At 56.4% G+C, this 22,887-nt stretch overlaps 1 protein-coding gene across 4 annotated transcripts in view; it reads left to right on the top strand.

Annotated features, from left to right (window-relative positions):
• The window catches only part of RTKN (rhotekin), a 28,328-nt gene that overhangs the window by 4,356 nt on the left and 1,085 nt on the right, over positions 1-22,887 (top strand). The window contains exons 2-12 of one of the 4 annotated variants that reach the window (XM_060247234.1): positions 6,929-7,128; positions 10,531-10,592; positions 12,599-12,652; positions 13,408-13,525; positions 14,826-15,053; positions 15,206-15,300; positions 17,256-17,362; positions 19,859-19,984; positions 21,169-21,334; positions 21,666-21,770; positions 22,322-22,430. In XM_060247234.1, the coding sequence (XP_060103217.1) occupies positions 6,929-7,128; positions 10,531-10,592; positions 12,599-12,652; positions 13,408-13,525; positions 14,826-15,053; positions 15,206-15,300; positions 17,256-17,362; positions 19,859-19,984; positions 21,169-21,334; positions 21,666-21,770; positions 22,322-22,430 (1,370 nt within the window). Of the gene's footprint in view, positions 1-3,141; positions 3,226-6,928; positions 7,129-10,530; positions 10,593-12,598; positions 12,653-13,407; positions 13,526-14,825; positions 15,054-15,205; positions 15,301-17,255; positions 17,363-19,858; positions 19,985-21,168; positions 21,335-21,665; positions 21,771-22,321; positions 22,435-22,887 lie in introns of those variants that run through there. The other 3 variants (XM_060247235.1, XM_060247233.1, XM_060247232.1) reach the window with 3 other exon arrangements.

The following is a 22,887-nucleotide window of genomic DNA, read 5'->3' as shown; positions in this document are numbered from 1 at the left end:
GGGTTCAGTTTTGGGCACCAGTTTAAGAAGGATATAGACAAGCTGGAACGGGTCCAGAGGAGGGCGACGAAGATGGTGAGGGGTCTGGAGACCAAGTCCTATGAGGACAGGTTGAAGGAGCTGGGCATGCTTAGCCTGGAGAGGAGGCGGCTGAGAGGTGATATGATCACCCTCTTCAAGGACTTGGAGGGCTGTCATATAGAGGAGGGTGTGGAATTGTCCTTGCCCCTCCCTCCTGTGTCTCCTGGCTGTCTGCAGGGAGTGAGGATGGATGTGGGGGCCATCCCCTGGGATTCCTGAAATGTCTTGTGCCTGCTGGTCGTGGCCCAGCTGAGGCTGGGCGGCAGAAGATCTCAGTGGAGGAGAGAAGGCAGCTTGGGGTGTTTGCTGGGCAAGGCCTGTCAAGTCGGTGGGGAGAGGCTCGGGCAGGGCGTGTCGGGATCCTGCACTGGCACGTCTCTGTCTGCTTCTCCTGTTCCTGATGGGCGGGGTGGGGAGGCAGCGGCTTCTGGGCTCTTGGGCAAGACCTCACAGAACAGGGGGCATTGCCTGCAGTGGAGCAGGACTGGACGTGGTGGGGCACGCTTGGTGGTGCATAAGAGGGTCCTGTATGGATCGCGAGCACCCCGCAGCAGAGGAGCAGGGGAAGCCAGAAGGGTGATACAGGCGCTGCACGTTCCCCTCGGGAGGAGGGGGGAAGGCAGCACCCCCACCATGGAGGACAGCATCTCTGTGCTGGGCAAAGAAGGGAGGGCAGAGCTGGGCGCAGGAATGGCTCCGAGGGGCCTTGGCTGCCCACTGGCCTGGGGCAGTCCCTCGGAATGCGGCTCACAAGGGCTGGCTGCACTCCCCACCCCCCGGCCCAGTGTCCCCTGGCTGTCTGCAGAGAGTGGCATTGTGGGCAGTCCTGAAATGGCCTGTGCCTGCTGGTCGAGATTATCCCCCTCCCCAACCCGTGTGAGGCGAGGGGAGCTGGGTGACCCCCCCCTTCCCCACTCAGAGTTCTGTTCTGATCTCTCCTCTGCTTGCTCCTGGCCTGGGGGCAGGGGGGCACCTTCAGGAGCTCCATGACTCCCAGTTCTGCCAGGGCCATCAGTGGCTATTAGCCACAGTGTGTGTGTGTGTGTATATATAATTTTTTTTGGCCATTGTGTGACACAGAGTGTTGGACTGGATGGGCCATTGGCCTGATCCAACATGGCTTCTCGTATGTTCTTATGTTCTTATGGCTCCATTGCAAGAACCTGCTTTCAGTGCCTCGGCTCAGCTTGGCACGTGGGGTTGCCAGCCTCCAGGTCGGACCTGGAGACCTCCCGGTTTTACAACAGATCTCCAGTTGGCAGAGATCAGCTCCCCTGGAGAAAACTGCTGAAGGAACAATTTATATACTCAAACAATGATATATTTTTACAATTTAAAGCAGTGTATACAAATTCAGCATTACTTTTCTCTACATTGGTTTGAATTTTGTATGAACTGGTTTAAGTTGTAAAAATATATAATTGTTTGAGTATATAAATAGTTCCTTCAGCCGTTTTCTGTTTGACTGCCTTAACTCTGAGACCCCCTTTTTGTGCACCCCTGGGGAGAGAATGGCTGCTTGGAAGGGCTTGAAGGGCTGTCCTCTAGAGGATGGGGTGGAATTGTTTTCTGTGGCCCCAGAAGGTAGGAGCAGAACCAATGCGTTGAAATTAAATCAAAAGAATTTCCGGCTCAACATGAGGAAGAACTTCCTGACCGTTATAGTGGTCCCTCAGTGGAACAGGCTTCCTCCTTGGGAGGTGGTGGGCTCTCCTTCCTTGGAGGTTTTGAAACAGAGACTAGATGGCCATCTAACAGCAATGTGGATCCTGTGTATTTAGGGGGAGGGGTTTGTGACTTTCCTACATTGTGCAGGGGGTTGGACTAGATGACCCTGGAGGTCCCTTCCAACTCTGTGATTCTAAGGGTGGACTCTAAGGCACTGAACCATGCTGCGGCCCCTCCCCTCACCCCACCCTCTCCTGGCTCCTCCCCCAAAGCCTCCCGGGGTTTTCCAGCCCAGACCTGGCCACCTGAGCAGCCCAGCCCCCTCTGGCCTCCTGCTTCCAGGCCAATGGCGGAGGGAGGCCAAGGAGCAAGCAGGGCCCACTGGCCACAGCCTTTCCCTTCATCCCCCTAGCCCCATTTGGCTGGCCTGGTCAGCACTCAGCAGGCAGCCCTGGCTCTCTCTGCCCCCCCCCCTGCCCTTTGCCCAGGTCTTTTGCACGGAAATGAAGCTGCAGTGCAGGGAAGGGCCTCTGAGCATGTGCAGAGTTGATGAAGGCGGCAGGGGTGCAGTGTAGGGTTGCTTGTGCTGGCAGGGCGGAGAGGCGGCCCCAGTCCCCATGTGTGGTGCTGGCGGTGGAGTGCGGCAGCAGGGCAGGCTCTCCTGCGTGGGTGGCAGAGGGTGCCCGGCCTGGGCCCGGGGCGCTAGCGGGCAGGCACATACCCGCTGCTTGGCTGGGCCACCCTGGCAGCAGGTGGCGCTTCTGTGTTTGGGGCTGGGGTGGTGGGGCGGGCGGCAGCCTGGCCATGCGGCGGGGGGGGGGGGGGGCAGGCGGGTCGGAGGGGAGCTGGGGGGGGGCCCGGGCGGGGGGGGGATTGGGAGGCGTGGGGTGGAGCAGGAGGGGAGGCAGCCTGGCCGCGCGGGTCGGAGGGGAGCGGGGGGGGGGCGGAGCGAGGCGGCCGGCGTCCAGCAGGGGGCGGCTTCTGGGGGCGTTTGCTGGCCGCCCTGCCGCTGCCTGCCTGCCTGCCTGCGTGGATCCGGGCCGCGCTCGCCTCCCCCTGGCCGCCCAGGCAGCCGCAGCCGCAGCCGAGCACAGTGGCCGCTTGTTCCCGGCGGCGGCGAAGAAAGGGCCCTTTCTCTGGCCAGGCGGGCCGGGGGCGCGGAATCCGCTGACTGCCGGCCACAGGCAGCCCGGCCCTTCCCTTCCCTTCCCCTCGCCTGGCTGGCTGGCTGGCTGGCTGCTGCGTCGGCGGCGGCCCGAGCGGGGAGCCCTTGGGGCGGGCGGGCGGGCTGGCGTTCGGGGCGCAGCATGGCTGGGCGGCGGGCGGGCTCGGGGCGCGGCGGCTAGCGAGAGAGCGCCGGCCTGCCCTGCCTGCCTCCCTCGGCTTCCCCGGGCGGGCGCCATGCAGCGGGAGAAGCTGCGCATCCTGGAAGACCTCAACATGCTCTACATCCGCCAGATCGCCCTCAGCCTGGAGGTAACCCGCCGCCCGCCAGAGCCCCCTCCTGGGCCACCTCTCAGCTGCCTCCGGGGAGCCTCTGCTCCTGCCCGCGCTCCCGGCTGTCCTCACAAGACCCCTGGCGGGGGGTGCAGGCGGGCTCCTTGCGGGTGCTGACCTGGCTGCTGGCACTGGGGGGGGGGGGGGGGGGCTCAGGATCCGCAGGAAGGGCCCGCCTCGGCGCACAAACCAGGTTTCTTGGGGATTTGGAAGGGTGGCCATGCTGGAGCCTCGAGGCACGAGGGGCCGGCTTGGGCAGAGATTCCCTTCTCCAGATCTTGTGACCCTGGAGACCAAGAAGCCCTGAGAGGAAAGGCAGAGGGACTTGCTGGGACCGCTCAGTCTGGAGAAGAGGGGCCGGGGCGGGAGGACAGGATTCCTCTCTATAAGTCCCTGAAGGGCTGCTGTCCCTTAGAGGGGGGGGGGGCTGGAGAGGAGAGGACTTGCAAGAATGGGTTTCAGTTAGGGGTGGGAAAGTACTTCACCCCAGTTACACCGCTCTTTTATGTTAGCAAGACTCAGTGTTCTGCCCTCAGCGGTATTGTCTGGGAGGTTTGCCAATGGCCCTTATCAGGATAGAGTCTACCCATGTAATCAAAGGCACCTTGAAACAGTCACCCATGTCTTACTTTATTGAGATTTTTATTGGGGAGTGAGGGACTGCATAATCAAACCTATTCTGTCTAATTTTTATGGATTACCTGAAGCAAAGTTAGTTTTTTTTCTGCTATCTCAGGTGTGGCCAACGGTAGCTGTCCAGATGTTTTTTGCCTACAACTCCCGTCATCCCCAGCCATTGGCCATGCTGGCTGGGGCTGATGAGAGTTGTAGGCAAAAAACGTCTGGAGAGCTACCGTTGGCCACCCCTGTGCTATCTGACCAATGGTCCCATTTCACAAGGCTGGTTGCAAAGTACCTTTTGGCTGCCATAACAGTCAGGGAGCAAAAGACTAGCTCCCCTTCTTGATGTTTGACTGGTTTTTATAGCTGAAACTCCATGTAAATTTACTATGCTGTACTTTTTATTTCTATGCCAATAAAGGGATTTGGGGAAGGTCCTGGCTGGATATGAGGGAAACATTTTTTACAGTCAGAGCTGTTCAGCGGTGGCATCCGCTACGGAGGGAGGGGGGAGTCTCCAGCACTGGCAGTCTTGAAGCAGCAGCTGGGCAGACACTTGTCAGAGATGGAATAGGCCAGCGGGGCCAAACTGTGGCTCGGTAGCCTGCATGTGGCTCTTTCACACATATTGGAGAAAGCATTTCTCTCTTTAAATCACTTATCCAGGGCAAGGCAGTCGCTGACTTGTTTTGGAGAATGCATTTAAATTTAAAGGTGCTTTCTTTCTCCCTCTCTCTCTGTCCTCCCATCTAAGAACATAAGAGAAGCCCTGCTGGGTCAGGCCAGTGGCCCATCCAGTCCAACACTCTGTGTCACATAAGAACATAAGAGAAGCCCTGTTGGATCAGGCCAGTGGCCCATCCAGTCCAACACTCTGTGTCATATAAGAACATAAGAGAAGCCATGTTGGATCTGGCCAATGGCCCATCCAGTCCAACACTCTGTGTCACATGAGAACATAAGAGAAGCCATGTTGGATCTGGCCAATGGCCCATCCAGTCCAACACTCTGTGTCACACAGAGGCCAAAAAACCCAGGTGTCATCGGGAGGTCCAATACAGAGCATCCCTGTCCCAGAGAAAGAGTTCCATCTATACCTTGTGGCTAAGAGCCACTGATGGACCTCTGCTCCATATGCTTATCCAATCCCCTCTATGCTTGTAGCCGCCACCACCTCCTGTGGCAGTGAATTCCACGTGTTCATCACCCTTTGGGTGAAGAAGGACTTCCTTTTATCCGTTCTAATCCGACTGCTCAGTAATTTCATGGAATGTCCAGGAGTTCTCGTATGGTGAGAGAGGGAGAAAAGGACTTCTCGGAGGTTCTCGGCTGACTCCTCCTTCCTGGCCGCCCCCTCCCTGCCACTCTTGCCAGGCTTCTCTCTCCTGCCAGCAACTGGCAAATGCCGCAAGAAGGGGGGGGGGCGCCAGGCAGCTGCCAAAGCTAAGCTCCCTGGAAGGAAGGCAGGATCCCCCCCCCCAACAGCAGCCAGTGGCCTCCTCGGAGACGGGGGGGGAGGGAAGAGCAAGGAGGGAGGAGCTGAAGAAGGCGGGGAGGGAGGGAGCACCCCAGCTCGGCTGGCTGGCAAGGAAGGAAGGGAGGGAGGGAGGCAGCCTCCCCCCCTTTTGCTCTCCCCCTACCCAGTTGGGGGCTCCCGGGTGCTCCTCCTCCCTCTCTCCCTCCGGGCGAAGCAGCAGCAGCTGCCGGCCAGCTGTCTCTCCCCCCCCCCCAGCCCCGCTCCATTGCTGAGCCTTGCGGGGGAGGGCAGTGCTGCCTTGGCGGCCCCCTCCCTCCCCCTTCCACCCACCCGCCCTGGCCTCTCCTCCTCCTGGGGCTGGGGCCTGGCCTAGGGGCTCTGCCAGCAGCATGGAGGAAGGACAGCTTGCCAGGGTGAGTGCCTGTCTGGGCGGGGCATCCGCCGGGGGAGGAGGAGCTGAGGAGGGCATCCTGCCATCCCCCCCCCCCCACCCACAGATGAGCATCTCTCTTCCCCTCCCATGCCAGGTGGTGGGGAAGGGGTCCTTCGTGGCAAAGAGGGCTCCCTTCGTATCCCTGAGGGAGCCCCTCAGCACCCCATGCGAGGGGCGGGGACCCCTGGGCCTGGCAAACCCTTTTGGGCCAAGAGGCAGTGGAAAGACCCCTCCCCCCCCAAGAACTGGCTTTCCTTCCACCTCCTTGGCGTGCAGTGGGCAGGGGGAGGGTGGGGTGGTTGCTGCCCCTTCTCATGTCCTGCACTATGAGCCCCCCTCCCCTCCCCCCGGCAGCACCCCTGAGAGAGCTCTTTGCAGGCCGCCCTTTGTCCCCCGTAACAGCCTGCGGGGACTCTGCAGGATCAGGCCATGGCCCCTCTGCACCTCACAGTGGCCCAAACCCAGGGGCCGGCAGGAAGCCCACCGGCAGGGCCTCACCTGGCTCTGGCCCACTGGCCCCTTTGCACCCCCAGTCTGCCGCGTCATACTCACAGCGAATGCTGGATATGCCCCCCTCTCATACGTGGCACTGCGTGTGGGTGGGCAAAGCTGAGGTTTCCCATTCTTACAGCCCTTGCTTAGTAAATTAGACTCGGAGTTAGTGTCCTAAATAATTGCTCCTGCCGCCTTGCATCTTGCCTTGGGGGTTGTTTTAACAGAAAAATGGGGGGGGGGGTGATGGAAGGCTGAGCAACAGAGGGGAGGGGAGGGGGGCGGGGCAATGTCCATACTCAGACACGGGGCACTTGCTTGACTTAATGGCAGGGCGGGGGGGGGGGGGAAGCACCAGTGGTGGTGGGGGGTTCTCCTTCATGTCACTGAACCCCCAGGTGTTGTCACTCCCCCTCCTCCCTCAACCACCCTCCGGGGCCTGGGAGGGAGCTGTAGTTGTATATATATTAGGGGGGCAAGAAAAGGGCTTTCCTGATGGCTGCTTGCTTCTTGATGTGGTTAAGAACTGCCAGGGGGGCTTGCAGCAACAGAACCCCCCCCCAGTCTCTCTCTCTCATATGTGTTGGCTGCATAGTGACCAGTCCCCCTCTCCAGAGATTCCAGGTGGCTGCTTCTGTTTCTCCCCCCCCCCTCCGCAGGGCACGGACATCCAGAAGAAGATAGACCACGAGATCCGCATGCGTGAGGGAGCCTGCAAGCTGCTGCCAGCCTGCACCCAGCGCGAGCAGGCCCTGGAGGTCACCAAGAGCCTGCTGGTCTGCAACAGCCGCATCCTGGCCTACATGGCTGAGCTGCAGCGCATGAAGGAGGCCCAAGTCATGCAGCGCATGGCCCGGCGGTGAGTGGGGAGGCGGAGGGAAGAGGAATGCCAGGAGAGCCTTGCCCACACCCAGTGGCAAACCAGTTAGCCCAGGAGGGCCAAGGCCTTCCCCTGATGTTGCCCCTCCCCCCCGCACCGGCCTTCTGAGGCCTCCGAATGTGGACCTTCCCCTCAGCCACCTGAGGGACCCCTCTCTCCTCCAGAGATCTAAGCCCTTTCTACAGCTGCTCCAAATATTTGTAACTACCACACAACCCTGATGTAGCCAATCCTCCAAGAGCTTACAGGGCTCTCTCTTAGTACGGGGCCTAATGGAAGCTCCAGGAGGATTGGCTACATCAAGGGGGCGTGGCCTAATATACAAAGGAGTTCCTGCTACAAAAAAGCCCTGATTATTACAGTTTCTCTTAGTTTGCGTGGGGCAGGCATTAAGCTAGTTGGTTCCCCTCTGCAACACATTCTGCAGCACGACTGAAGCACAGATTCGCCCATTCAGTGTGAGAGGAGCTGAAGTCTCTCAATATTATGCTAAATATAAAAAAAATGGTAACAAATGGGCTAATATGCTTTTAAAAATAAAACGATGAATCTCACAAATATTTACATAGAGTATTTACAATAACAACCATAAAAATAATGTTATATAATCATTTCCGACAGGTTTTGATCCCATTACTGTTAGGTGGATCTGTAACTGGTTGGCAGATCACACCCAAAGAGTGCTTGTGAATGGTTCCTCATCCCCTTGGAGAGCAGAAACAAGTGGAGTGCCTCAGGGATCTGTCCTGGGACCTGTTTTGTTCAGCATCTTTATAAATGATTTGGATGAAGGAATAGAGGGTAGAAGACAGAGTTAGGATACAGGATGACCTTGACAGGAAAACTGGGCTAAAACAAATAGAATTAATTTTAATGAGAACATAAGAGAAGCCCTGTTGGATCAGGCCAGTGGCCCCTCCAGTCCAACACTCTGTGTCACATAAGAACATAAGAGAAGCCATGTTGGATCAGACCAATGGCCCATCCAGTCCAACGCTCTGTGTCACATAAGAACATGAGAGAAGCCCTGTTGGATCAGGCCAATGGCCCATCCAGTCCAACACTCTGTCACATAAGAACATAAGAGAAGCCCTGTTGGATCAGGCCAATGGCCCATCCAGTCCAACACTCTGTCACATGAGAACATAAGAGAAGCCCTGTTGGATCAGGCCAATGGCCCATCCAGTCCAACACTCTGTCACACAGTGGCTAAATTTACACACACACACACACACACACACACACACACTGATGGATCTCTGCTCCATATTTTAATCTAACCCCCTCTTGAAGCTGGCTATGAGGAGAAATGTAAAGTTCTGCACTTAGGTAGAAAAAATCCAATGCATAGTAATAGGATGAAGGAGACTTGTCTTGGCAGTAGTATGTGCGAAAAGGATTTAGGGGTCTTAGTGGACCATACACTAAACATTAGTCAGATGTGGTGTTTCAAAAGGCCAATGCAATTCTGGGCTGTATCAACAGAAGTATAGTGCCCAGATCACATGAGGTGTTGGTATCGCTTTACTCTGCTCTGGTAAAACCTCACCTGGAGTATTGTGTTCAGTTTGGGGCACCACATTTTAAGGAGGACAAGCTGGAACATATCCAGAAGAGGGCAACAAAGATGGCAAGGGGTCTGGAAAAGTTGAAGGAGCTGGGTATGTTTAGCCTGGAAAGGAGATGACTGAGAGGTGATATGATCATCATCAAGTACTTGAAGGGCTGTCATATGGATGGTGCAGATTTGTTTTCTGTTGCCCCAGAAAGTAGGATCAGAACCAATGGGTTGCAATTGAATCAGAGAGTTTCCGGCTCAACATCAGGAAGAACTTCCTGACCATTAGAGCGGTTCCTCAGTGGAACAGGCTTCCTCCTCGGGAGGTGGTGGGCTCTCCTTCCTTGGAGGTTTTTAAACAGAGGCTAGATGGCCATCTGGCAGCAATGAAGATCCTGTGAATTTAGGGAGAGGTGTTTGTGAGTTCCCAGCATTGTGCAGGGGGTTGGACTAGATGACTCTGGAGGTCCTTTCCAACTCTAGGATTCTATGATTCCTCAGTGGAACAGGCTTCCTCCTTGGGAGGTGGTGGGCTCTCCTTACTTGGAGGTTTTCATACAGAGGCTAGGTGGCCACCTGACAGCAAAGCTGATTCTTTGAATGAGGCAGATCCTGAGAAGGAGGGCAGGAAGGGCTGCATCAGGGCTTCATTCTTGTGGCCATTTTGTACATGCCCAGGGAAATGCTTTTAGCCACTTTGGGGTCAGGCAGCAATCTTTCTCCAGGCCAGTTTGGCCAGAGATCTCTTGAGAGGGTGTTTTGTTTTTTGCTCTCTTTTGGTCATGGAACAGGGGTCACTGGCTGTGTGTGTGTGGTGGGAGATATTTGTGGGTCCCTGCATTGTGCAGGGGGCTGGACTAGATGACCTTGGAGCTCCCTTCCAAATCTATGACTCTGAGGCCTGAGAGTAGTTGCCACATAGCTGACCATTCCTGATGAAGTCGTCTCTCCTTTTATGCCAGAGGCCAAAGCAGCTGGCTGTGGCACTGTCCCGTGAATGCATTCCATCGTGGAGAAGTAGCGCCTGCCTTGCAGTTCAGTTCCCCTCTTCCGTCTTGGACGTGCTTCCTCCAGCAAAGGCTCCCAGGCCCTCCTGGCCAGCAGCTCTTTTGAGAAAGGCAGCAAATGGTTGCATCCGCGGGAGGCTGGGAGCTCAGGCTGCAGCTGCTGTTGCAGAGGGCAGTTGTTAATGGTTTCCTTTCAGGTTTTGAAAGCTCTCTTGGGTGGGAAAGTGCAGTAGAAATTCCTTGGAAAGACCACATTCTGTATTTGCATCAGAAGCTGAAATAATCAGATGAGTCCTGTCTAGAAATGAGCTGTGACAAACGTGTCAGCCACATAACTTGAAAGACAGATGGGGACTGCGCAGCCTCTGGGCCCAGAATGCGCGGAATCAGCCGCTGTGGGTTTGAACAAGTGTCACCTGGACTGTTAGATCACAGATGCTGCAGATGGTGCCATTCTGACCCTCCGAACCTTTTCATCGTTTTCTGTCTGGATTTGCCTGCAAAAGATCCATTGGATGTCCAGGGCTTTTTTTGTAGCAAAAGCCCAGCAGGAATTCATTTATATATTAAGCCTCTGACATCACTATTGTTTCACGTAGGGGTTTTTAGTAAAAAAGCCTAGCAAGAGCTAGTTTGCATATTAGGCCACACCCCCTGACACCCAGCCAGCCAGAACTGCATTCCTGCCCCCCAAAACCCCTGTGGACGTCTAAACCTGGTCCAGTGGGCGGCATGGCCAGTGACTGGAATCTCCGGGGTGGGGGCATTTTCTTCCAGGGTGTCTGACGGGGCTCTCTCTCTCTCTCCCTCCCCCAGGCCTTCCGATGCTGGTCCCATGGAGGATCGTTTGCCCTGTCGAGGCAGAGTCTGCGTCTCAGGTAAGAAGCTGGGGACCCTCTCTGGATGGGCTCTGCAGGCCTGTCTCTTCACGCCTGGGCAGGGGGAGGCTTGTGTCAAAGAGACCCCTTCCAACAACCCTCATGCTGGCCCAGTCAGACTGCACAGAAGTATTTGTTGCAGTCTCAGTAAATGTTCCGGGGGAGACACAGAAGGCAGGGAGCAGCCTCTTGGGAATACCTTGCCAGCATCTGTACACTCAGACCAAAGACCAGGGATCTAAGCTGGTCAAGCATTTCTGTCTCCCAAATTTCTACTATCTCTGCTGGGCTTTTCAGAGAATCCTAGAGTTGGAAGGGACCTCCAGGGTCATCTAGTCCAACCCCCTGCGCAATGCAGGGGATTCAGAAGTACCTTCTCCACACGCACTCCAGTTGACATCTGCTCTGCACTCAGAAGATGGCAAATGCCCCCCCACCCCGCCCCAGATCTGGCTTGGAGAAAAATTGCTGCCTAACCCCAAAGCAGCGAAACAGCATTTCTCTGGGCGTGTCAGAAAAGGAAATGCTCTTCACCTCTTTGGAGTAGGGCAGCAATTTTTCTCAAGGCGCTTTAGCATTTTGGTTCCATGTGCTGACATGCAAAGCGGGAGAAGGGGGGCTGGTTGAGCAGTTTGTCCTGGTCGGCCACTGAGCTCCATCACTGAGAGCAGATTTGAACCTGGACTCCGCACTTGGTGTCCTGAGGGCTGCCTCTCAGCAAACACAGAAATGAGCCTGGAACTGCCCCTCTCTGTCTCGCCACGTTGTCCCCCTCCACCCACTCCCTTGGCACTAGTGCAGTGCAGTGTGGTCCCCTCAGTCAACAGCTCAGAACAGGATCTTCTCTCCCCCCCCCCCCTTGCAGGTGGCAAATTCAAAATAAAACCTGCTTGCATCAGGAAAGGGGCTGACTTTGGTTTGGGTAGGTGCAGGATTGCTAGTTGGAGGTGAAAGCAAGAATGACTGACGAACTGGGGCTTGCTCCAGATGTCTCCTGCTTACAGCAGAGGTTGGTGTTTTGTGGTGACGACGGCCCTGGCAGCCACTGTGCGCTCGTGGCTGGGTTGCTGCAGGCATTCCTGGGATTGCATCTGCGGCCTCCCAAGGGCTGACTCTGAGGTTGTGATGTGGGAAGGGGTTTTCGTTGGGATCCCTGGCCCAGCCAATGTTGCCGCTTCTGTGCAGGCCCGGAGGAACAGCTCTGCTCTCAGAAGGCTCCTCCTGGATCCAAAATGCACCAGAATGTGGATCTCGGGGGGGGGGGGCAGAGCACATGTGTGTGAAGAGACATAAAGTCCCAGCCAACTTCTGGTGACCCCTGCAAGGGGCTTTCCTGAAAAGTGAGAAGCAGGGTCAGCTGGCCACAGTCCTTCTCTGCAGAGCCTTCCTTGGAGGTACCCCCCCATGCCCCCCCGAAGTACCGACCCTGCTGAGCTTCTGGGATCTGAGAAGAACAGGCCACACCTGCCGCCTTCCTTCCCATCAGATTTGGTTACAACAGAGGAAATTAGGATTTCCTAACAGGGTAGAATGAGAAATACGGGTGCCTAAGAAATGGCAGCAGGACCCGCGTGCCCCCCCCCCCAAACGGAGGCTCCTCTTTCTGCTAACTGGAGAGAGACAATCCCCGGCACCCTCATATTCCTTCACTTTCCTGACAAGAGGCTCGGAAAGTTGAGAGAGAGAGAGAGAGAGACTCTAGGGAGCTGATTTGAAGTATATATTTGCAATTGTTTATCATTTATACACATACTCTTCTTGCTAGGGTTCTTTCAATGTTTAGCATTAATACTGAACCTACAAATTGCAGCTAAAGTGGAACTAGTTCAAAACCCCAAACAAGCCCTTGGGGGTTGTCTGGGGCGGAGGAGTTTGGAATGTGATGGAGGAGAACAGGCGTGTTTGAGGAGGAAAGCAAAGGCAGCACTGTCCAGCGATTCCCCTCCGCACATTGTTGGCTGGCCTCATAAGGGGGTGGCAGTTTCTCACTCTTGCTCTCTTTTCAGATATCCGGATCCCCCTGATGTGGAAGGACACAGAATATTTCAAAAACAAGGGTGGTAAGTTCACCCAGACAGGGAGTCTTTTTGCTGTAGATCTCCTCTTCCGATACGCCACTTGTTTTCTGTAGAACATCTGGAGCGTAGGTGTTAGGCTGTCAAAACAGGGGGTGAGGCTGTTCTGGAGGGACATTGACAGAGTTTGGCTCTTGTTTTATTTCCAGAGTCAAACTCGGGTGGGGAGGGGAGGGGACTTCAGTTTGCAGAGAACTGCCATTCTGCACATCACTGACTGGTGAGCATCTGTGACTTCAGGAACTACTTCTCACCCATCCAGGAAGCAGTTTTGCAGCTTGGGGGAAGGGGAGAAATATTAAGGTGTAAAACTGTACCTCAAATTGCTTAGTCTTTATGTTGTAATTACATTATTCAAAATGTTTAATGGGAATAACCACAGCAATAACATTTAAACAAAGGAAGAACCAAATATTGACAGCCCACTTGAAGCCTCCAGGCGTCAGCTGGTGTTGAACTCTTGCTGAGGTTGCCAGGCTGGCAGAAATTTGGGTTCCTTTTGTGGGAGAGAAATCCAAGCTAACTCCTGCTTTCAGTGGTCTCCTCACAGGACCCAAACCCTTCCAGCAGGACAGCAGTCCTCTCCATCTGCTTTGACCCCCGATTCCCACCCCGGGGTGTTCCTTTGCAACCCCAGGTGTAAGCAGGTGTAACTGCTCTGGCTCTTGGAGGCAAAGACCCCCGTTAACCAAAGTGCCAGCAGGCAGATGCCCCGTGAACCATCTCTCTTTCCTCGGCAGGTCTGCACCGATGTGCCGTATTTTGCTTGCTACAGATTGGCACAGAGATCTACGACACTGAGATGGTTCTGGTCGACCGGACACTGACGGATATCTCCTTTGAGAGCACCATCCTCTTGTGAGTCCCTCTCACCCAACCTGGGGAGCCTGTTCAGCAAAGGGCCTTCTCTTGGTTTGCCACCCATTTCATGCCAGGAATCGAGGGCATCAGGAACTGGGAGGCAGAGGAGGACCGTCGTGGGGAGGGGGCGGGTTGTAAGGTGGGTGGATCCTCCCAAGCTGTTTAGGGCTTCAAAGGCCAATACCAGGACCTGAAATGTTGCCTAGAAACAGGTTGAGAGAGCCTGTGTAGATGGGAGCCACCTGGTCCCTGCAACCCATGCCAGTTAACATCCAGAGCAATTGAAGTTTCTGAATGTTTTTCAAGTGCAGCCCCACCCAGAGCACATTGCAGTAATCTAATGTAGGTGCAACCAGGGCATGCCCCCCAGTGTCTGGATCTTTCCTGGAGCTGGTGAACCAGTGGCAGCTCCCCCCTCCAGCAATAAGCCTGTGACCAGAAGTCCCCCCCCCCCCCGGTCTACAGACCTGTTCCGTCGAGGGGAGTGCAACCCCAGCCAGAACGGGGGACGCCTCAAATCCCAGGCCAGCCCTTCTCCTCACAAGCAGCACTTCTCTCTGCTTGGGATTAAGCTCCGCCTTATTAGCCCACACCTCCCCCAACGCTGCCCCCAGGCGTCAGCTGGAAGCACCAAATCGAGCGGAGGGTGCCACCCACATCGGTGGCGGCTTCACCCCGCAGCTGCCTGTCGGTCTCCAAAGTGCGGCCTGGTGGGAGTCCTCAGGCCAAAGGCCCAGGAGGCGAGGGGCATCACCCAGCCTGAGACCTTCCCCCCCGGGAGGGCTGGAACCACCTCAGATTGGTGTCTCCAGCCCCACCTGTGGAAGGCAGTCCAGAAGGAGAGCATGGCTGACGGTCCAGGAGAAGCGACAGCATCGCCCTGCCTCCCTCCCTCCCTCCCTCTCCTGGTGAAGGGCTGCTTCTGGCCCAAACCCAGGCCCAGAGTCAGACTGGGAAGGATCCAGAGAAGTTCCTCACGCAGGGAACCTTCATGCTTGCAATGGGGGGCTCGTTTGCCCCCCCTCCAAAACGGAGTCTCCCCCTTCCTGTGCGGTTCTGCGCAAGGCTCCTTTTCATGCTGTTGGGATGCTGAGTATGCCCAACTGAAATTGCTGCTTATGATGTATATTATTGTTTTTATGGTTTTATTACATTGTCCATGCATGATTTCAATTCGTAAGTATTAATTGTTGTTTAACCTATGTTGTTCTCCACCCTGACCCGCTTGTGGGAAATTCAAGCCAACTAAATAAAGGAATTTGTGCTGAAGGCTGACCCCTCTTCCCCCTCCCCCCAGCACGGAAGCGGGTCCAGACTTTGAGCTGAAGGTGGACCTCTACAGCGCGGCCCTGGAGGAGGAGTCGGCCCTGGGCAGCACCCCGAAGAAACTGGCCAGTCGCCTGAGCAGCTCCTTGGGGCGCTCGTCCGGGAAACGGGTCCGAGCAGCCCTCGATGGGGGGGCGCCCAGCAGCCCCGGGAGCAACGGAGGGAGCAGCCCCCTCCTGCTGCCGGCTCCCAGTGTGGCGTGAGTCCCTGGCCTCTGGTTGGGCACCTCCTTTGCCCCAGCCTACCCCCCAAGTGGGCTCAGGGTGGCTTATGATAAAACGACAAATAGGCTCAACAGCGGAGGAGAGTTCGTCACATCAGTGACCCTCTCCTGCCCCCCTCTCTTTCCAGAGGCCCCAGGTACCAGCTGCTCGCCTCCACCACCCTCCGCCTGGCTGATGTGCAGGACGCCTTCCGCACCCACGACCTCGTCATCGCTGGCCACGGTATTCGGGAATGGCTGCGGGGGGGGGGAGGAGCTGTCTTGAGCAGGCCAATGAACCCTTCCCCCCCTGCAAGGGAGGCCAAGTGAGAGACAAGGCCCAGAGTGGGAGGGGGGCCAGAGGGAGCCTCCACATCTGGAGGGAATGCCCCCCCCCGTGCCAGCAGGCAGCATCGGGGAAGGCCTGGCCTCGGGGCCCTCTTGGTTTGGCCCTCCAGGACTACTGGTTAGAACATAAGAACATATGAGAAGCCATGTTGGATCAGACCAATGGCCCATCCAGTCCAACACTCTGTGTCACATAAGAACATAAGAGAAGCCCTGTTGGATCAGGCCAGTGGCCCATCCAGTCCAACACTCTGTGTCACATAAGAACATAAGAGAAGCCCTGTTGGATCAGGCCAGTGGCCCATCCAGTCCAACACTCCGTGTCACATAAGAACATAAGAGAAGCCCTGTTGGATCAGGCCAGTGGTCCATCCAGTCCAACACTCTGTGTCACATAAGAACATAAGAGAAGCCATGTTGGATCAGGCCAATGGCCCATCCAGTCCAACACTCTGTGTCTCATAAGAACATAAGAGAAGCCATGTTGGATCAGGCCAATGGCCCTTCCAGTCCAACACTCTGTGTCACATAAGAACATAAGAGAAGCCATGTTGGATCAGGCCAATGGCCCATCCAGTCCAACGCTCTGTGTCACATAAGAACATAAGAGAAGCCATGTTGGATCAGGCCAGTGGCCCATCCAGTCCAACACTCTGTGTCACACAGTGGCCAAAATTTTTTTTTGTGTGTGTGTATATATATATATATATATATATATATATATATATATATATATATTCACACACACACACACACACACACACACACTGTGGCTAATAGCCACTGATGGACCTCTGCTCCATATTTTTATCTAACCCCCTCTTGAGGGTGGCCATGCTTGTAGCCGCCACCACCTCCTGTGGCAGTGAGTTCCACATGTTAATCACCCTTTGGGTGAAGAAGCACCTCCTTTTATCCGTTTTAACCCAACTGCTCAGCAATTTCATCGAAATAAGAACATAAGAGAAGCCAAATAACATAAGAGAAGCCTCTGCTGTGTGGGATCAGATGCCGTACCCCACACACTGGGTGGGCCATGAGCAGAGACCCCATGTCGGGCAGCGGTTATAGTGCTTGACTCCGCCTGGGGAGGCGAATGTGGAGTCGGGTGCAAACTGTTGCTACTGTGCTACTCGGTCCCAAACCGAATTCATTTGAGAACAAGTAAGATCTCACTGGCCTATCCTGGGAGGGGGGGGGGGGCTCACTGCTCTCTTCCTGCCATTGTAAGAACTGACTCTCTGCTGCCTGTCCTCTAACCAGGATTATTTGTTTAGTTACAGGAAGTGTATAATAATATAAAACATGTAACCAAGTTGCTGCAACAGTTACGCAGACAGACTGGGCAGTCGCCCTAAATGGTTTTTAGTCCCCTCCAGTTTTAATCTTTAAATGTGCCTGTCCTCTTAGCCTCTGGTGAGGGACCTTGCCAAAACTTTTTATCTGCTTGAGGTGGCAGCAGCTGTCCCGGGGCTCCGGCAGAGGCCTTCCCCATCACCTCCTGCCAGGTCTCTTTAACAGGAGATGCTGCTGGGGATTGCACCGGGGACCTTCTGCTCTTCCACTGAGCAACGGTCCCTCCCTTTAGCAAGCAGTGACTGAAACACGGGAAAGCCAGGCCAAGTGGCTGTTTCCAAAGGAACCTGCCCCACCGGGCATGCATGTTGGCTTCCACTTGTCTGAGAGGGCCAAATTGCCTTCCAGGATCTTTGGGCCTGTTGCCTTCCTTCTCATACAGGCTGCTTTCCCCCCCACCCCCATCCTCACTGCTCAGCTCTGTCTCAGCGGCAGAGATGGGGGCCCCAGCCTAATGCCTGGTCCTGCCCTGCCCTTCCCCCTCCTGTCTTCCAGAGGAGAGCTCCTACTGGCTGCCCCTCTACGGCAGTGTCTGCTGTCGCCTGGCTGCTCAGCCCAGCTGCATGGTCCGCCAGATGATGTGCGGCTTCCTCAGGGTGCAGGTGAGTGCCTTGCCTGAGGGGCTGAGCGATGCCCTCTGTGCTCCGGGCAGAGCAAGAGGAAGCCAAAGGGCTGGATGGGGTCTGGAGGCAGGAAGATCAGAACACACCCCCCCCAGGGTGAGAGGGACTTTCAGAGGGTCCGGCTCCACTAGCACATGGGTTTTCAGGGTGTAGACTTTTGAGAGTCTAAGAGTCTGACAAAGAGAGCCTTGATTCTCAAGCGCTTCTCTCCTGAAATGCATGTTGGTCTCTAAGGTGCTCCTGGGCCTGAATCGAGGGGTGTCTCACCCCAGGGGACCAAGGAGGCCCTCTGCTGGCTGCTACCACATGTCTGTCTGGGGGGGCCAAAGCAGCCACCCCAACCCTCTCCCTCCCTTTTTAACAAACATTTTCTATTTGTGACCAAAGAGACGTTAGGACCCAGGCAGGAGAACAATAACAGCAGGTTGATAATAAGTGCTCAAAAACCACAAGTGAACTGTAGAATTTTTAGAGCAACAGTTAATTTTAAAAAACAAACAAACCAGTAGTTGGTATAAAGAAATAAAAGACGTCCCCTTCTTGTAACTTCACCCAACTCACCCTCCTTGGATGAGGGATCCCTCTCTGGCTGCAGCCTCTCCAGAGAGAACCATCCTCTCTCTATCTGCAGCCTCTCCAGAGGAACCCACCCTGCTGTCTGCATCTTGGACTTTTAATCTCGCCCCCAACTTTCTCCTCAAAAACTGCAGCCCACCCAGTAAGTGGGGCAGAAGGGATCTGGGAGATGTAGGCCCACTAGCCACTCCTAGGCAGGCTTCTCTGAAATGTGTAGGCCACACTGGGCCTAGGATCATGACAGGGGGTGAGAGACTGCAAATGCCTGGAGCAAGGGAAAGGAGCTCTTCTTCCTTCTCGCACTTCCCTGTGGAGCTGCAAAGACTCAATCTTCCCCTGGGGATTCCATCTTGCTCACACAGCGAGAGGTAATTAGGAGAAGTCCCAACTGGGAACAAGGCCAGGTGAAGCATCCCGTGTTTAAATGGTTCTGGAGGAGACCTGATTATGCCCTTGAGGAGTTCAGGTTGCGAGCCCTCCCAGCAAGGTGAAAGGCATCCTATGAGGATGTGGCGAAGGCAGAGCAAGTGGCAACGGAAGCCAAGGAACAGGAGCTTCTTTTCAGCTCTTCATCCTGCACCAGCTTTAATCCCATTTGCCCCAGGAGTTAAAACCTTTGGGGGGAAACCAGGAACCGAAGGATTCTGTGGATTGAAGCAGCCTGAATTTACTGATCCGCTGATGCTAAACAGGGAGGGGCTGAAGCGGAAGTCTCCCAGCTGATTCAGAGCCTGTGTCACATAAGAACATAAGAGAAGCCATGTTGGATCAAGCCAATGGCCCATCCCGTCCAACACTCTGTGTCACATAAGAACATAAGAAAAGCCATGTTGGATCAGGCCAATGGCCCCTCCAGTGCAACACTCTGTGTCACTCAGTGGCCAAAAAACCCCAAGTGCCATCAGGAGGTCCATCAGTGGTGCTAGAACCCCTTCCACTGTGCCCCCCCCAAAGCACCAAGAATACAGAGCATCACTGCCCCAGACAGAAAGTTCCAACAATATGCTGTGGCAGTGAATTCTACGTGTTAATCACCCTTTGGGTGAAGAAGGACTTCCTTTTATCTGTTTTAACCTGACTGCTCAGCAATTTCATTGAATGCCCATGAGTTCTTGTATTGTGAGAAAGGGAGAAAAGGACTTCTTTCTCTACTTTCTCCATCTCAAGCATAATCTTGTAAACCTCTATCATGTCACCCCGCAGTCGACGTTTCTCCAAGCTAAAGAGCCCCAAGCGTTTTAACCTTTCTTCATAGGGGAAGTGTTCCAGCTCTTTAATAATTCTAGTTGCCGTTTTCTGGGCTTTTTCCAATGGTATAATATCTTTTTTGAGGTGAATTGACCAGAATTGTACCCAGTACTCCAAACGAGGTTGCACCATCAATTTATACAAGTGTATCTGGGAGGGGGGAGGTCTCTGTGAATTCCTGGGGCTCCCCCTCCCTCCCCCCTTGGAGCCCCACAGGGACCTGAGAAGCTCCCTTATGGCAGCTAGCAGGATTCCAGACCTTCGGGCCGCTTGGCCCACGCTGGCCACCTGCAGCCTTCGGTCCTGGCCTGAGCCGTGGCTGGGGAGGGAGGGGCAGGTTCCCCCTTCCAGAGGCTTTGCTTCCTGGCTGCATCCAGCCCTGGCTCCCTCGTGGCAGCAGCCGGACAGTCTCCGTGGGGCAAGACATGCAGGGGCAAAGGATTGTAGTAGCTCAGTGGTGGGGCTGTGCCCAGCTGTGGGTAGGGTTGGTGGGGCAGGATGGTCTGAAGAGAGCATCCCCTCCCCCACACTTTCTGTTTTGGGCAGGGGCTTTGTGAAAGGGAAGCAGGTGGGGGGGAGGGAAGGGGCTTGCAGCAGCCAAGGGCAAAAAGCGTCTCTCCCCTCCCCTTCCCTCCTGGCCTATCTCTGCAGCAGGGAGAGCAGCCAGGCTGGCTCCGGCTTTTCTGTCTTCTGCGTGGCCCGAACCTCCACTGCTACCACCGCCCCCAGGAGGCCGAGGCCCAGGTGGAGCCCGCTTTCACCATCGCCATCAGCAAGGTAGGCAGACCCTGAGGGGGGTGGATTGCAAAGGGCTGTCCTGAGGCTGAAATGGACCCTTCCCATCCCCTCCTGGGGGCACTGCCAGGGGTTGACCAGGGGCCTCCTGCAGGCCCAACAGAGGTTCTGTCCCTGGCTGGCTGGACCTGGAGAGGAAGGCAAACCATTGGCCCCCTCCCTCTCATTTCACTCACCGCTGGCCTGTGTTACCCCTGCCTGGGTCTCCTTCTTGGCCTGGTAGCCACAGGGGTGCCTCCTGTAGGTCAAGCTGGCCTCAGGCCCATGGCAGAGGGGCTGCCCCTTTGCGGCCCCATTGGCTCCAGCTGACTTCAGAGCTGGGTTTCCTGTGAGTGGCTGAGCTGCTCGGACAAGAGGGCAGCTGTGCTCCTGCAGATGTTTTCTGATCATGAGAAGGAGGGCAGGAAGGGCTGCATCAGTGGAGGGCCAGTTGGGTATAGAAGTTAGGAGCGTGGACGCTAGCCTGGGAGAATCGGGTTTGATTCCCCACTCCTCCCCCACATACACCTGCTGGTGTGACCTTGAGTCTGTCACAGGTTCTTTCAGAGCAGTCCTCTCAGAGCCCTCTCAGCCCCACCCGCCTCACAGGGTGACTGTTGTGGGGAGGGGGAGGGAAAGGAGATTGTTGGCCACTCTGAGACGCCAAGCGGAGGGTGGGATATAAATCCAGCCTCTTCATTTACTTCGTTCTCATGCCCAGGGACATTCTGCTTCTCACCCTGGGGCTGGGCAGCAGTTTGGCCAGGGGTCCCACCCCCTCTTCTGGGCATGGAGCCTGCAGGGGGTCACTGGGGGTGGGGGGGGGAGCAGTAGTGAGTTTCCTGCATTGTGCAGGGGGTTGGACTAGATGACTGGAGGTCCCTTCCAACTCTCTGGTTCGAGATGGCGTGTTCTTCTGACTGAGAACAAGCCAGAGTTCATGTGGCAGCTGGTTCCCCCTCTGCGTGACGCTCCCTGGCCTGAGTGAGCAGCTGCTGCTGAGCACCAGGCATGGCGAGGGGGTGGCGTGCATTGCCCGCGGGGGGTGCTGCTCCCACCCACGGAGAGCCACAGCAGCTCCGGTCAGCCCTGCGGCCACGGGGGGGGGGGAGGTGGGTCAGCCCCATCAGTGGCAGCTCTTCCCTGCCTCCGTGCTGAGGGTCCTTTCAGCCTCTTTGCCCCTGCAGGAGACACGCATCAGGGCCACGGAGCGGGACCCCAAGAAGCACTTGCAGAGCATGCTGGTCACCAACCGCTATGGGGGGGAAGAGGTGACCCACACGCTGCTGGCCGAGAGCCGGGCCGAGACGCAGCACTGGATGGAGGCCTTTTGGCAGCACTTCTACGACATGAGTGAGCGGGACCGCGGGGCGGGAGGCGGGGCCTGCAGCGGCTGCCAGTCCCCCCTGCCCTTTGGGAGGAGCTGAAGGCTACTGGGAGGGGGCTTCAGTGAGCCTTCGGAGCTAGGGGCCTGGCCGGCATGCTCTTGGGGTTCCCAGCTGAGGTTCTGGCCACTGCAGGCAGCAGCGGGCCAGGGGAAGGCAGCTGCATGAGGCGGGGGTTACTGCGGGTCTTGGGTGGCCACAAGGTGGCAGCCAAGGACCTCCAGACCCCAACCCCCAGGGGACACGTGACCCTTGGATTGCGGGAGGGGTCCCACTCACTTCCCCCCCTCTTCCCCCAGGTCAGTGGAAGCACTGCTGTGATGAACTGATGAAGGTGGAAGACCCCTCCCCACGCCGGCCCCCCGCCCAGCTGCCCAAGAAGGGCTCTCTGTACCACCAAACAGGTAAGCAGGGGGGCCTCCAAGGACTGTGTGGGGAAGGTGCCCCCTGCCACTCAGCCGGGGGGCCTGCAGAAGCCAGCAGAAGGGGTGGGGCAGTGGGCCTGATCCGGCAGAGCAGCTCGGCCTCTGGGTTGATGGAGCTGGGACCTCCTCGCTTGATGGCGGCTCGGAAGGGCCTCTTGGAGGAAGCTGAGGAGCTGCTGGGTGGGGAGCAGACCCTTCCCCAGCCTTGGTGGCCACGTTCATCACCCTCTTAGCCGCACCCCACGGAGCCCCCTCCCAGCTGCAAGACACACTCTGGAGCAGGCCCGAAGGCAGCAGGGACACTCCCCGTCTCTTGCAGGAGTGGGGTGGGGGCTGCCGGGCTCTCTGTTTTCTGCCCCTTCTTCTGGGGCTCTGTCTCGCCCTTGAATCTCCACGGGCCCCACTCCTTATCTCTCTGGCACCTGCCATCCGGATCTGTGTGTCCGTAACTCTGTCCTTTCCTCCTGCTTTCTCTCTGCATGTCTCCCTCTCTGTCTCTTCCTCTCTGTCCTGTCCCGCCCCCCCCCCAGCTCTCCCTGGCCCCGTGGGGCTGCCCTCCACCTGCGAGGGGCTTCTGTTGCAGGACAACCCTGTCTCTGCCGAGATTCGCGCTCTGCTCTCCTCCTATTACAGTGACAGGTGACGTAGCTGCTCAGCTGGAGAGGGGGTGGGGAGGGGGCCTCCACTGAGGTTGTGGGGGGCGGTAGGGAGCTCCAGCTGAGAGGGCAGGAGTGCCAGTTCCATTTGGCGGGGGGGGGGGGAAGAGGGGATGGAGTCACGTCTTTCAGAATTCCCAGCCTCTTCCCTTATGGGGGGTCTGTGTCCAGTATGAGCTGCCTGAGTGGTGCAACTTACCCGGGGGGGGGGGGGGCGCTGCAAGCAGGTGGGGTCCGTTTTCTTGTGGGTGTCCTGTGCTGCATTGGGACTCTCTCGTAGCCCCACACTGGCCTTCAGAAGTCAGGCGCTGGGAAGGTTCTTGCAGCCTGCCAGCCAACTGTGGGGAGGGAGGACTGAAGCTGGCTCTTGGAGGTCAGGTGGGGGAGATAGGCCAGGGGGAGCTTCCTGCCGTGCCCCCTTTCATGCAGCCCCTCCTGGG

This window comes from Heteronotia binoei, chromosome 9 (genome assembly GCF_032191835.1).
Source record: "Heteronotia binoei isolate CCM8104 ecotype False Entrance Well chromosome 9, APGP_CSIRO_Hbin_v1, whole genome shotgun sequence".
Classification (NCBI taxonomy): Eukaryota; Metazoa; Chordata; class Lepidosauria; order Squamata; family Gekkonidae; genus Heteronotia; species Heteronotia binoei.
This window is presented reverse-complemented; position numbering and strand designations above follow the sequence as displayed.